Source organism: Amia ocellicauda, chromosome 16 (assembly GCF_036373705.1).
Source record: "Amia ocellicauda isolate fAmiCal2 chromosome 16, fAmiCal2.hap1, whole genome shotgun sequence".
Classification (NCBI taxonomy): domain Eukaryota; kingdom Metazoa; phylum Chordata; class Actinopteri; order Amiiformes; family Amiidae; genus Amia; species Amia ocellicauda.
In genome coordinates this window covers 26,827,278-26,840,303 of record NC_089865.1, presented here as the reverse complement: position 1 = coordinate 26,840,303, position 13,026 = coordinate 26,827,278, and the positions used below count along the sequence as shown (strand labels likewise).

The 13,026-nt window shown below is 43.7% G+C and overlaps 2 protein-coding genes across 2 annotated transcripts; one reads left to right on the top strand and one right to left on the bottom strand.

Moving 5' to 3' along the window:
* Positions 1-885: 885 nt before the first annotated feature.
* On the top strand, positions 886-2,476 carry LOC136711323 (histone H3-like). Its single transcript, XM_066687490.1, has 3 exons — positions 886-1,022; positions 1,070-1,250; positions 2,070-2,476. Exons 1-3 carry the CDS (start codon positions 886-888, stop codon positions 2,427-2,429), a joined length of 678 nt encoding a protein of 225 aa, XP_066543587.1. The 3' UTR covers positions 2,430-2,476.
* A 343-nt stretch (positions 2,477-2,819) lies between these two features.
* On the bottom strand, positions 2,820-3,618 carry LOC136711874 (histone H4). The gene has a single exon (XM_066688436.1). It carries the CDS (start codon positions 3,504-3,506, stop codon positions 3,195-3,197), a length of 312 nt encoding a protein of 103 aa, XP_066544533.1. The 5' UTR covers positions 3,507-3,618; the 3' UTR covers positions 2,820-3,194.
* Between the last annotated feature and the right edge of the window lie 9,408 nt (positions 3,619-13,026).

Below are 13,026 nucleotides of genomic sequence, written 5' to 3'. Positions count from 1 at the left end.
TGTAAGACCTTACTGTATCTCCTATACACCTCCTATTTGTAAAATGTATTATGCCTGAACTGCACTGTATTATTGCACTTTGTATTGCTCTGATATTTTGTAAGTCGGCCTGGACAAGGGCGTCTGCTAATAAATAATAATAATAATAATAATAATAATAATAATAATAATAATACACAAAGCTTAAATTCATACATGGGTTGCACAATCTTGCTGCAAACAATGGTGCAAATGCAATATGTTTGGCAATTAGACAGGACACTGTCCCTTACTACTACTACTACTACTACTACTACTACTACTACTACTAATAATAATAATAATAATAATAATAATAATAATAATAATAATAATAAGAGTACCTCACGCACCTGCAATCAGAGATTTCTCCACCACTCTGTGACTAAAACTGCACCACTTTCGAGTCGATTGATTCTTACTGTGTGTTATCTGCACTACACCAAAAGAGATATTGATACTGGGTTATACTCTTGACTGACATTATACTGCATTTGATGGGCTGAGAAGGGCCTTCATATCAAAGACGCATTTTCAATCCTTCAAGAGGTTTTTTGTGACTTTATTTGGGAAAGATATGAGGATATAAGATCGAGGTGGCTGCAATTGGAGGCTGTTTTGGTAGGATTTCAGCTTCATGTTGAAAAACACGACACTGTAATTACTAAAGGCCTGGTTAAAATTGAAGAACATGCACCTCGTCTATTTTCAATTGGGTTTGTTGTCTTTATCTTAATCTTTTCTCTCAGTATTCTGTGGAGAGAAAAATCAGTTGAGTCCATACAGTTCTCATATAGTATATAAGATCTGCCCCTCAAAGCCACAGTCTCCACACAGTGTGAATCGCTTTTACACAGAGACAGAGAAATGGCAGAAGAAGTCACTCTAGCTCCTGCCGCCGCTCCAGCCAAGGCTCCAAAGAAGAAAATTGTCACCAAGCCCAAGAAGGCAGGACCCAGCGTGAGCAATCTGATCGTTAGAGCTGTGTTTGCTTCCAAGGAGAAGTTGTTCTTCTCCATGTCGTAGCCGCTGGCCGCCAAGGATTTCTTAGGAGCGGCGGCTCGCTGGCTGCTCTGAAGAAATCCTTGGCGGCCAGCGGCTACGACGTGGAGAAGAACAACTCCCGTGTCAAGGTTGCAGTCAAGAGCCTGGTGACCAAGGGCACCGGCGCTTCGGGCTCCTTCAAGCTGAACAAGCAGCAGGTGCGGGCCAAGAAGAACCCCGCCACAAAGGCCATTGCTAAACCCAAGAACCCATTGATTATATATTATTATTGTTATTTATTTCTTGGCAGACGACCATATCCAGGACGACTTACAAAATATAAGCGCAATACAAAGTGCAAAAATACATACAAGGCATAAAACATTACAAATTCCAGTTTACATAATACAATATCAGATGTTACATCCTGGATTGTCAAAGCTGAGTGCAGACAAGATGTTAGGTCACAGGCAAGGGGCAAGGGAAAGGGAACATAGGGGAAATCAAAATAATACGAATACTAGTAACGCAAGGCAAGTAGTAATATTCATTTGTTCTATCGATGCAAATTACAATTGAAATACTGCATCTAAATACAAATTACAACTTAGTGTATAGTTAAAATAGAAACTAAAAATATGGATTGTTTTTAACCAAATCTCGTTGGTCCTGTAGTGGTCTTTACATTAAAGTCAGTTTCACCATACAGCGCAGAAGAACCGCTCCCGCCTTACACTTGAGAAACAGACCATCTGACACCTCCATTTCGATTGGTGAAAACTGCCCTACAGCGCCAATCACTGCAGTCCCTTGGTAAGACAGAGAGATGAGGAAGTTTCAACCAATCATATGCAGACAGATTTCCTTAAAAAGAATTGACCCAGTTAGTTGAATTTCATTATAGATATTTCAATTCTACAAATTGTTGCAAACATGAGCGGAAGAGGCAAAACCGGCGGAAAGCAGAGAGCGAAGGCCAAGACTCGCTCCTCCAGGGCTGGACTACAGTTCCCAGTCGGCCGTGTCCACAGGCTGCTGCGGAAGGGAAATTATGCCCAGCGTGACCTAGAAAGCAGCTGGCGACCAAAGCTGCTCGCAAGAGCGCCCCGGCCACCGGCGGAGTGAAGAAGCCTCACCGCTACAGGCCCGGCACTGTGGCTCTCCGGGAGATCCGCCGCTACCAGAAATCCACCGAGCTGCTGATCCGCAAGCTGCCCTTCCAGCGCCTGGTCCGAGAGATCGCCCAGGACTTCAAGACCGACCTGCGCTTCCAGAGCTCCGCCGTCATGGCTCTGCAGGAGGCCAGCGAGGCGTACTTGGTCGGCCTGTTCGAGGACACCAACCTGTGCGCCATCCACGCCAAGAGAGTCACCATCATGCCCAAAGACATCCAGCTGGCCCGCCGCATCCGGGGAGAGCGAGCCTAGACACTGACCCCAGAGAACGAGACACAACGGCTCTTTTCAGAGCCACACACATCTCCTGAACTGAGTGAGTTCATTTTGATTGGAATTTTAACATATCTTAAAGATTTACGAGATAAATGTTCGGTTCCAAGAACTTAAGACTGCTTTGCAGAAATATGTATATTTTGTGAGTCGCTCTGCACAAGGCCGTCTGGTATGAAAACACTACTTGCAGTCACCTAGGATAGGGAGTCTTTCAGATTTCATGTATTTTTATACTTTGATACACGTGATGGTTGCCTGTATTGCCACACGGGTATATCGATACTTTATAATAAAGAATGTCTTAATTCTAAATTACAATTACGTCTATTAACAATATCAACCATTCAGATAACAGTTAACTGCACATTCAATAAAAAAACATTTATTGGAAGTCAAATATCTTCACAACTAGGAATCATCTCTTAAATTCTACAATAGAATCCTTAACTAGTTTATATATTAAATACTACGCTCTGGAAACTTCGCAGCAAAATTAATTTAACGATATACTAGTGAAACAGCAACACCATAACAATCGACATTAAGCCTACACATCTTGTATAGATAAAATCAAGCTATATGATGCGGGAAAATAAACATGCAGAGTGATAGGATGAATGTTAACAATGTGATCTGATTACAGCACAAAAAAACAAAGCAACTCTTTAGTCGAAAGTTTGAGCGGCCCTTAAAAGGACCTTTGAGTTTATAACAGGCTGATTTAGTAGGTCACTTTGTCGTTTATCCTCCGAAGCCGTACAGAGTGCGACCCTGGCGCTTCAGCGCGTACACCACATCCATGGCGGTGACGGTCTTCCTCTTGGCGTGCTCGGTGTAGGTGACGGCATCACGGATCACATTCTCCAGGAACACCTTCAGCACTCCACGGGTCTCCTCGTAGATCAGGCCGGAGATGCGCTTGACTCCACCACGCCGAGCCAGGCGGCGAATAGCGGGCTTGGTGATTCCCTGGATGTTATCACGGAGCACTTTACGATGGCGCTTAGCGCCTCCTTTACCGAGTCCCTTTCCACCCTTACCTCTTCCAGACATGCTTTCTCCTAGTAGTGTTCACTATAAAACTATTTTGTACTTTAACACATGTGAAAATATACTCACGTAGCGGACCTGATTGAGGCACATCGGTTTCAAAAGGGCGGAAGACAGGACTCGATCGTTTTGTCCAAGCCTCCCAAATACGTTACCAATAACCCCTACCACAGGAGGACCTAAAGAAAATATGCACGTATTAAGAAATTACGATTATTAATGAATAACATAAAATCATACCTTTAAAGTTTTAACTAGCAGTAGCATTGTAACTAGTTGGCACTGCCAGTTTTCACATGTCAATATCAGAAGCATAAGGAGAATCAAACACGAACTGACAATTTCTCTTATAAAAGCAATGAATTAATGAAACCTTTGTGGTGGTTTTAATAAAAACCAGGATACACCGATAAAGAAGTAACAAGTTTTTACAGAAACATAAATGCAGGTTAACCATGAGCCCTCCTCTCACATTAATTGAAGAAAATAACTAGCGATGACAGTTGGAAGAAGCCCTTTTGTATCTGTGATGAACAATAGGTTACAATCTTTTCGATCAGAAGTGATCTCTATTCTGTCTCCCGCATGCGTGGCTCTGCATGCGTAGACAGATAGCTAAACACTAAGGATTAATATTGTAAGACTTGAATGAAGACCCAGGCGCTGAAGTAAAGTTCGGGATGTTTACTTGAATGTCCTCAGTAACATGTGCAGTCTCACAACACTGGATCCTATTATTTTGTGAACTGCAATGACAAATATAGAAACAATATTCTCAATTAAAACGCCATACATCGGTTGTACAAAATGCTAATACAGGTAAGTATATAATGTACAACTTACCTTTAAAAAAATGTATGATTACTAAATCACGTTGCATCAGTTTAACTACATTCAATATCTATGCAACCCATGTAACAATGAGGTCAGCTGTTTATCTACACAGCATAACAAAATACACAACGGAATTACAAAATATGAACAGAACCCACAGCTAACTGATAATATAAACAATATTACTTACAAGCAAAGCTTCTCCAGGGTTTAACACGAGCAGATGGAAGAAGATTGCAAAGACAAGTTGTAAGGATGCTTTCACTATTACTTTTCTGTGTAAAATGGCCGACTGCACTTTGACCTTGCAACGTGACCAAAGGCAACTAATCAGAATTGTTTTAGAACTAAGCAAGAATACAGCAGGTTGCAACAAGTAATTGTCAAAAGCGACCACTAAGTGGTGGTACCCCTGAAATAGATATCCTTTCATGACAATCTCATTAAAATCCAGTTGTACAGGTTTCAGTTTATCACATGCAAAATAGAACAGTTGATGATTAAGTATCTAAAAGATTGGTTGCAATATTTGTATACAACTCAGGAAACAATTAACCTTAAGGCAGAGGCAGGGTAACATGACTTCTGTAACATCCTTAGTTTTGTAAGAAGCTAAGACCAACATGTTTTAGCAAGCTAATAATTAAAGTAGCTCCCAGAAAGAGGTAAATAATAAACTAATGATTGCATATACAGAACTGAATTAACAACATGAAACAATTAATAATGCAAAGAATATTAAGAAAATAACTAAAGCAAATTGTCCCACTACACCTTTTAAAATATCAATATAAGATTCCATATCACTGGTTTTATTTTTTTAATAAAAGATCATTGGGGGCAGAGGGGATATGGTGCTGCTTATAAGGGAAGGTATTGAATACTGAAGCTGTTTTCAACTTTACAAAAGAAAAACTTGAAAACAATGAGTACATTGCAGCAAAAGTACTTTTAAATACGCTCACCACCCTTTTGATAGCAACCGCATACTGTCCACTGTGAAAAACTGGTCACTGCTCTCACAAATAATAGTAGCCACACCATTATTAAGGGATATTTTAATGCAAAACATATCGATTTTATTTGCAACAACACAAATCACTACGTAAAAGTACTTCAGGACATCTTCATCAATACTAACCTCACTATCCCCAACTCTGATGAGTCCACACATATTGACTCCTGCAGACATCCTCGACCTTGTCCTTCGCTCCCTGGGCCTGACTGGACAGCTCACAGCTTCTGCTCTTTCCTGTCCATATTTACACATGGATGAAGGTATGAGGCAGGACAGGCTTAGAATCAAGGAGAGGCCTTGTTTAAATATTTGAAATTCTCTGCTAATACTTTAAAGAACTGCTCTTGAGTCAAAAAAGAAAATATATGGTGATGCATGATTGAAGTCAGTTGTGTATGACTTTTGGGGATAGCAGATGTGTTCAGCATTGTATCATTATGGATATCTGTGGTTCATTCGGCCTCATCCAGAGCTGTTTTATGAAATTGATTGTCTCTCTGTATTTGATTGATGTGAGTTGGTGTAATCTGGTAAGCTGTAGGCCAGAGGCGCCGCTCCAATGGTCTCTTTCTTCGCTCTGCTGCCTGCACGGGAGTGCGCACACCAAGAATGGCAAGCGCAGCTGGAGCAGCAGGCGCATGATGTGTGGCTGATTCCGAGGCTGCTGGCCTGTAGGAGGAGACGGGGGGCTCAGGGAGAGGTGGAACCCCATACTGTTGGGTCTTAGGACGCAATGGCGGTGGCGTTCTGTATATGACTGGGACCCAAGTCGTGTCATAGCAGGATTGGGGTCCACATTTTATCTGCACCTGTGATCGGGAAACAGACAGGGGGACAAGGTTCGATGGCCGCATGCAGCGCAACGGCAAGGTTGTGAGTGCCACCCAGCAACTGGGATGCCCTCGCGATAAGGTGGAGCGCCTAGCGGTGGAGCGTCTCCACCTGGCAACGCTACATCAACAATGCGGGCAACTGCACAAACACACCGAAACTTGCTGCAGACAGACACCGGAGGGTGGGAAACACACACGGATGGTGGAGCGCAGCAGAGCCACGGACTGTAGTGCGGGCACAAGCCAATGTAGGAGCACCTCACACAGACGAGATGTCATGGATGAATTTCATGGATGTCAAGGTGTCGATAGCATTCCACAGGGATAATGGCTCAAGTTACATTACATTATTGTCACTTATCCAGGGCAACTTACATTTGTTCCCATTTATACAGCTGGGTATTTTGCTGGAGCAATCTAAGTGAAGTACCTTGCTCAAGGGCACAACAGCATTGTCCCACCCGGTTATGAATCCAGAGCCCTAACCACTACTCCACAGTGCTTCCATGCCACAGTGATGCCAAGTTGACTCCAGTGCTTCCCACAGTTGTGTCAAGTTGGCTGGTAGTGGATCTTAAATCCAAATAGTTTGTTCCATCTCATCCCACAAATGCTAAATTTGTGCTGATAACTCCAGTGTCCAGTGTTTTCGTTCCTTAGCCCAAAGCAACCTCAATTTCTAATGCATTGCTGACAACAGTGTAGCATCAGCAGCCAAACCCCATTCGTGTCAAGGTACAATGAATCATGCATTCTCTTGTGCATCACCAATTTTGTACTGGACTGTCAATTGACTAACTTTTGCTTTTGTTTTGCCAATTTACACTCTACATGGCACACACACAAATCCAGGTCTCAATTTTATCAAGGTTAAAAAGTAATTTTCTAACTTGTCTCCTCCACTTCATCTACATTGATTGAAGTGGATTAAACAGGTTAAATCAATAAGGGATTAAAGCATTCACCTGGATTCACCTCGTCAGTCTATTTAATCAAAAGAGCAGGTGTTCCAAATGGTTTTGTACACTAAGTATATATATATATATATATATATATATATATATATATATATATATATATACATACAGTGAGGGAAAAAAGTATTTGATCCCCTGCTGATTTTGTACGTTTGCCCACTGACAAAGAAATGATCAGTCTATAATTTTAATGGTAGGTGTATTTTAACAGTGAGAGACAGAATAACAACAAAAAAATCCAGAAAAACGCATTTCAAAAAAGTTATAAATTGATTTGCATGTTAATGAGGGAAATAAGTATTTGATCCCCTATCAATCAGCAAGATTTTTGGCTCCCAGGTGTCTTTTATACAGGTAACGAGCTGAGATTAGGAGCACTCTCTTAAAGGGAGTGCTCCTAATCTCAGCTCGTTACCTGTATAAAAGACACCTGTCCACAGAAGCAATCAATCAATCAGATTCCAAACTCTCCACCATGGCCAAGACCAAAGAGCTGTCCAAGGATGTCAGGGACAAGATTGTAGACCTACACAAGGCTGGAATGGGCTACAAGACCATCGCCAAGCAGCTTGGTGAGAAGGTGACAACAGCTGGTGCAATTATTCGCAAATGGAAGAAACACAAAATTACCGTCAGTCTCCCTCGGTCTGGGGCTCCATGCAAGATCTCACCTCGTGGAGTTTCAATGATCATGAGAACGGTGAGGAATCAGCCCAGAACTACACGGGAGGATCTTGTTAATGATCTCAAGGCAGCTGGGACCATAGTCACCAAGAAAACAATTGGTAACACACTACGCCGTGAAGGACTGAAATCCTGCAGCGCCCGCATGGTCCCCCTGCTCAAGAAAGCATATGTACAGGCCCGTCTGAAGTTTGCCAATGAACATCTGAATGATTCAGAGGAGAACTGGGTGAAAGTGTTGTGGTCAGATGAGACCAAAATCGAGCTCTTTGGCATCAACTCAACTCGCCGTGTTTGGAGGAGGAGGATTGACCCCAAGAACACCATCCCCACCATCAAACATGGAGGTGGAAACATTATGCTTTGGGGGTGTTTTTCTGCTAAGGGGACAGGACAACTGCACCACATCAAAGGGACGATGGACGGGGCCATGTACCGTCAAATATTGGGTGAGAACCTCCTTCCCTCAGCCAGGGCATTGAAAATGGGTCGCGGATGGGTATTCCAGCATGACAATGACCCAAAACACACAGCCAAGGCAACAAAGGAGTGGCTCAAGAAGAAGCACATTAAGGTCCTGGAGTGGCCTAGCCAGTCTCCAGATCTTAATCCCATAGAAAATCTGTGAAGGGAGCTGAAGGTTCGAGTTGCCAAACGTCAGCCTCGAAACCTTAATGACTTGGAGAGAATCTGCAAAGAGGAGTGGGACAAAATCCCTCCTGAGATGGTGGCCAACTACAAGAAACTTCTGACCTCTGTAATTGCCAACAAGGGTTTTGCCACCAAGTACTAAGTCGAAGGGGTCAAATACTTTTTTCCCTCATTAACATGTAAATCAATTTATAACTTTTTTGAAATGCGTTTTTCTGATTTTTTTTGTTGTTATTCTGTCTCTCACTGTTAAAATACACCTACCATTAAAATTATAGACTGATCATTTCTTTGTCAGTGGGCAAACGTACAAAATCAGCAGGGGATAAAATACTTTTTTCCCTCACTGTAAATTATAGTTATAGGTTGACAGGAGTCAATTTCTTCCTCTGGATACCTTTTTGTTCTGAGACAATAACACACGACATGCATCTCCCTTTAACATCATGTGTCTGTAGCCAGTATCATCGTGCACTATGATAACCACTACTTTCACCACCACTCCCCTGCGGGGAGTGTATCTACACTGAATAGGTTTTGACCTTTACCTCAACTATAACCCTCTATGCCTGATCCACATCTTGTACTGTATACTTTCTCCCATTCTAGTACATCTCTATGTCTACTGACTGGTACTCAACTCTGAAACATAATGATCTTGCAAATTTCTGTTCGACAGCTATAACTTCTGAACATAAAACTATCTCGCTTAGCTTTACTTTTTGTTTTTACTTATATCTATGTGTGACTGTGTAGGATGATCTAATCTATTGTATGTGAATGCCTATTGTATGTGAGATTTCTCTCTCTCAAAGGATATTTCCTTGTAGCAGCTGACTGGGGCATGATGTCTTCATCATCATCTTCATCGTCCGACACCCTGCATTCTGCTTCCACAGGCTCCACGTTTTCCTCTCCCACTCCAGCTATTTCATGTTCTTCTTCATTTGCATCCATCTCATCTTCCTCTTCCGTCTCCTGTTGTTCTGGGTCCACAGTCTCCGGCTCCTCCATCACTGGTTGGGGGTGGAATCCTCTGCTTCTGCCCTTAGCTGGACTCTCTCTCGGTTGCGGGCTGCTGGTGGCATGTTGATTGCTCTCCAGTTGCCCTCATCATCTGAGCTGTCCTCCTCATCTCCTTCCTTCGCGCTTGGATGTTGCTGGTCTCTCCTTTCAGTCCCTTTTCTGTTGTTCAATTTTCTTTCCTTACTGGTTTGTGTTTTTTGGCGTTCTTCCAGTGGGAGAAAGTCACACAGCAGCAGTAAATTCCTATGAAGCACTCTGGTCCGTCCAGGTCCTCTCTCTGGTTTGACTTCATAGACTGGACTGTCCTTGTGTTTCCTCTCTGCCACTACATACACCCGATCCTCCCAGTAAGACCTCAACTTTCCTGGACCTCCCCGTTCTACGCAGTTCCTCACTAGGACACGGTGTCCTGGTTCCAGGTCCATTCCATAGGTCTTCTAGTCATAGCAATCCTTCGCTCTCTCCCTCTCTTTGAGTGGTGTCCTTGATGCCAAATGTAGGCCTCATCCATCCGTCTTCTCCACTTGGTTGCATACTCACTATGAGACACGCTCTGATCACTTGGCGGAAGGCCAAACATGATGTCGATGGGTAGACGTGGATTTCTGCCATACAAGAGGTAGTAGGGTACAAATCCAGTGGCTTCGCTGTGCGTACAATTATACTCATGCACTACTTTCGCCAGGGAACTCTTCCAGTCAGACCTGGCTTCTTCCGTCAGGTTTCTCAGCATGGACAGAAGTGTTCTATTAAAGCGCTCCACCTGGCCATTACCTTGTGGGTGGTACGGCGTGGTGCATGAGCCTTGAATTCCACTGTACTCCTCTAGCTTCGCAAACAGCTTGTTCTCAAACTCCTTGCCTTGGTCGTGATGCAACTTGGCTGGGAAGCCAAACTTGAGCATAAAGTCACCAAAGATCTTCTCTGCAGCGGTCTTTGCTGCTTTGTTGGCTCAGGCATACGCTTGAGCAAAGCGCGTGAAGTGGTCCATTACAACTAAGATGTATTCATATCCCCCTTTACAGCTCTCAAGTTGAAGGAAGTGTATTGACACCATCTCAAATGGATACGTAGTCACCACACGGCTCATTGGTGCTCTGGTTGGCTTGTTCGGTCTCTTTCGTTCCAGACAACTACACACATTGGTGACATGGTGCTCAACGTCTCTCTGCATATCAGGCCAATAGAATTGGTCACGAATGAGGGACATTGTCCGCTCAACTCCAAGGTGCCACATCTCCTCATGCAGCTCCCTGTATACCAGCTGGTGAAACTTCTTGGGCAGCACCAGCTGTTGGCGTGTCACTGACCTTCTGTATAGGATGCAATCTTTGTCAATATACAGTCTGTACTTTTCTCTTATCAAGATGGTGGTGTCTTCATGATGGTCTCGGCTCTTAACAACTGGCCACTGTCTGGTCCTGATGTACTCCCTTATCTTTCCAATCACAGGATCTTGCTCCTGCGCCTCTTTCAGCTGCTCACTGGATAGCTCGGCTACTGGTGATGACACTTGCTCACTGTTTTCCTCTGCACACTGCTACAATGGTTATAGGTGTGGAAGAACAATCAGTCTTCAATCAGGTTGGAACGTTCCTTGCAATGCCTTCAGATATAGCACTTGTATAACACTGGTTATCACCTCTTCCTGTGAGCATTTGTCCATGAACTTCTCCATGTCAAGTGACATCCGTGACAATCCATCTGCATCGCCATTGCTCTTTCCTGGCCAATACTTTATTGAGAACTTGAAGTCGGCTAACTCGGCCACCCAGCGGTGTGTGGTTGCATTCAATTTGGCTGTCGTTAGTACATATGTTAGCAGATTTTTGTCCGTGTAGACGATGAATGACGGAGCATAGTACAAATAGTTACGGAACCGTTCACAGATCGCCCACTTCATGGCTAAGAATTCTAACTTCCCTGAATGAAGATAGTAGTTATTTTCAGGGGCAGTTAGTGTTCTTTACCCGTAGCCAATGACAACAAGCTTTCCTTTCTGCATCTGATAGAGAACTGCTCCTAGGCCTTCCTATGAAGCATCAGTGTGGAGTACAAAAGGCTTCTCAAAGTCAGGATAGCCCAGTATCGGTGGGTGCAGCAAGAACTCAATCAGCTGGCAGAGCACATCCTGGTGTTCTGGTGTCCATGTGATTGGCTGGCTGGATTGGCTGGCTGGATGGTAACTGGTCTGACTTTTTGTTTTTGACTTTGCCTTTGTTCTTTCCTTTGAGTGTAATCTCTCCTGGTACTTTTGATCCATCCACTGTTCTACAGATTTTCCAGATACTCCTTCACCTCTTTGTGTAGGGGTTTTGGCACTGAAGTTTATGTGCGTCTTACTGGAGTGGTGTTGCTCAGCCTTATCTTCAGTTGTAGCGAGGGGATATTTCCTACATCATTCTCATTCTCTTGAGAACCACCACACTCCTCTCTCAGCACCTGCTTCACCTTGAGTTGTTGTTCTGGTGTCAGATGGGCCACAGATACTGGAGGGTCCCACTTGTCATCATCTTTGTGTGCTGTCACCCCCTGATGTTCATCTTTTGGTCTTTCAGGGTTAATCAGTGTTCTCTCATTTTCTGAAATTGACTCTTTCCTATTCTCAAAACTGATTGGTTTTATATATGGTATATGGCTTTAACCTCTGTATATGCCCTAATACTGTTCGTGGTATGAGAGTGATGTCATGACCCGTGTTGTTAGTGACTGGGATGGTGAATCTAGACCAACTACCTTTCTGCAGACAGATGATCGTTTCAGCAATATTCAGACCTTCTGGCCATCTGGGGTTCTCGTTTGGTTCGAAGAGGACTTCCTGTTTGGTGGGTAGTGGCCCTGTTCTTACGCTGCAACTAATCTCTTTTGTCTGGCCGGGTGGGATCACTGCCCTGAGTCGTCCAGCTCTCACAAATCCTTTGTTGGACTCTTTATCACTGTCCTGTATGAGTTGCATCAACACTTTTGTCTTTTTGCAGTCAAAAGAGAACGCTCTGCTTACTCTATTCAGGGTGTCATCTGAACTTTGTTCCACTCCACCATTCAACAACTGTTCTATGACTTTATAACCGATGATCGGCTCCTCAGCAACTCCAGGGTCACATGCAACTAGTACTGGCACGAACAGCTCTGGTTTTGGGGCTCCCTCCGTGCCGAGTTGGAACCTCACTTCCACCCAACTTGTGAAGGGGATAACTGTTTGGTTCACTGCTTTACCGACCACTGTTCCGGACCACAGAATTTTTACTGTGCTGCGTACCGTGGTATGTGGGAGGTGGTCTCTTCTCCATTCCTCGTTGATGAGACTGACCTGCGATCCTGTATCCCACAAAATGCTTGTGTTGCAACTCCATCAAAGGAACAATTCACCATGCAATTCTTTCCAATGAGGTTCAGTAGCTTTGAGTGACAACGTAGAGAGAGGTGGCTTACATAAGTGACCCCCTCAAGGTCACAGGCTGACCTCTGCTGCTCTGATTCCGCAGTTTCCCTAGCCTCCA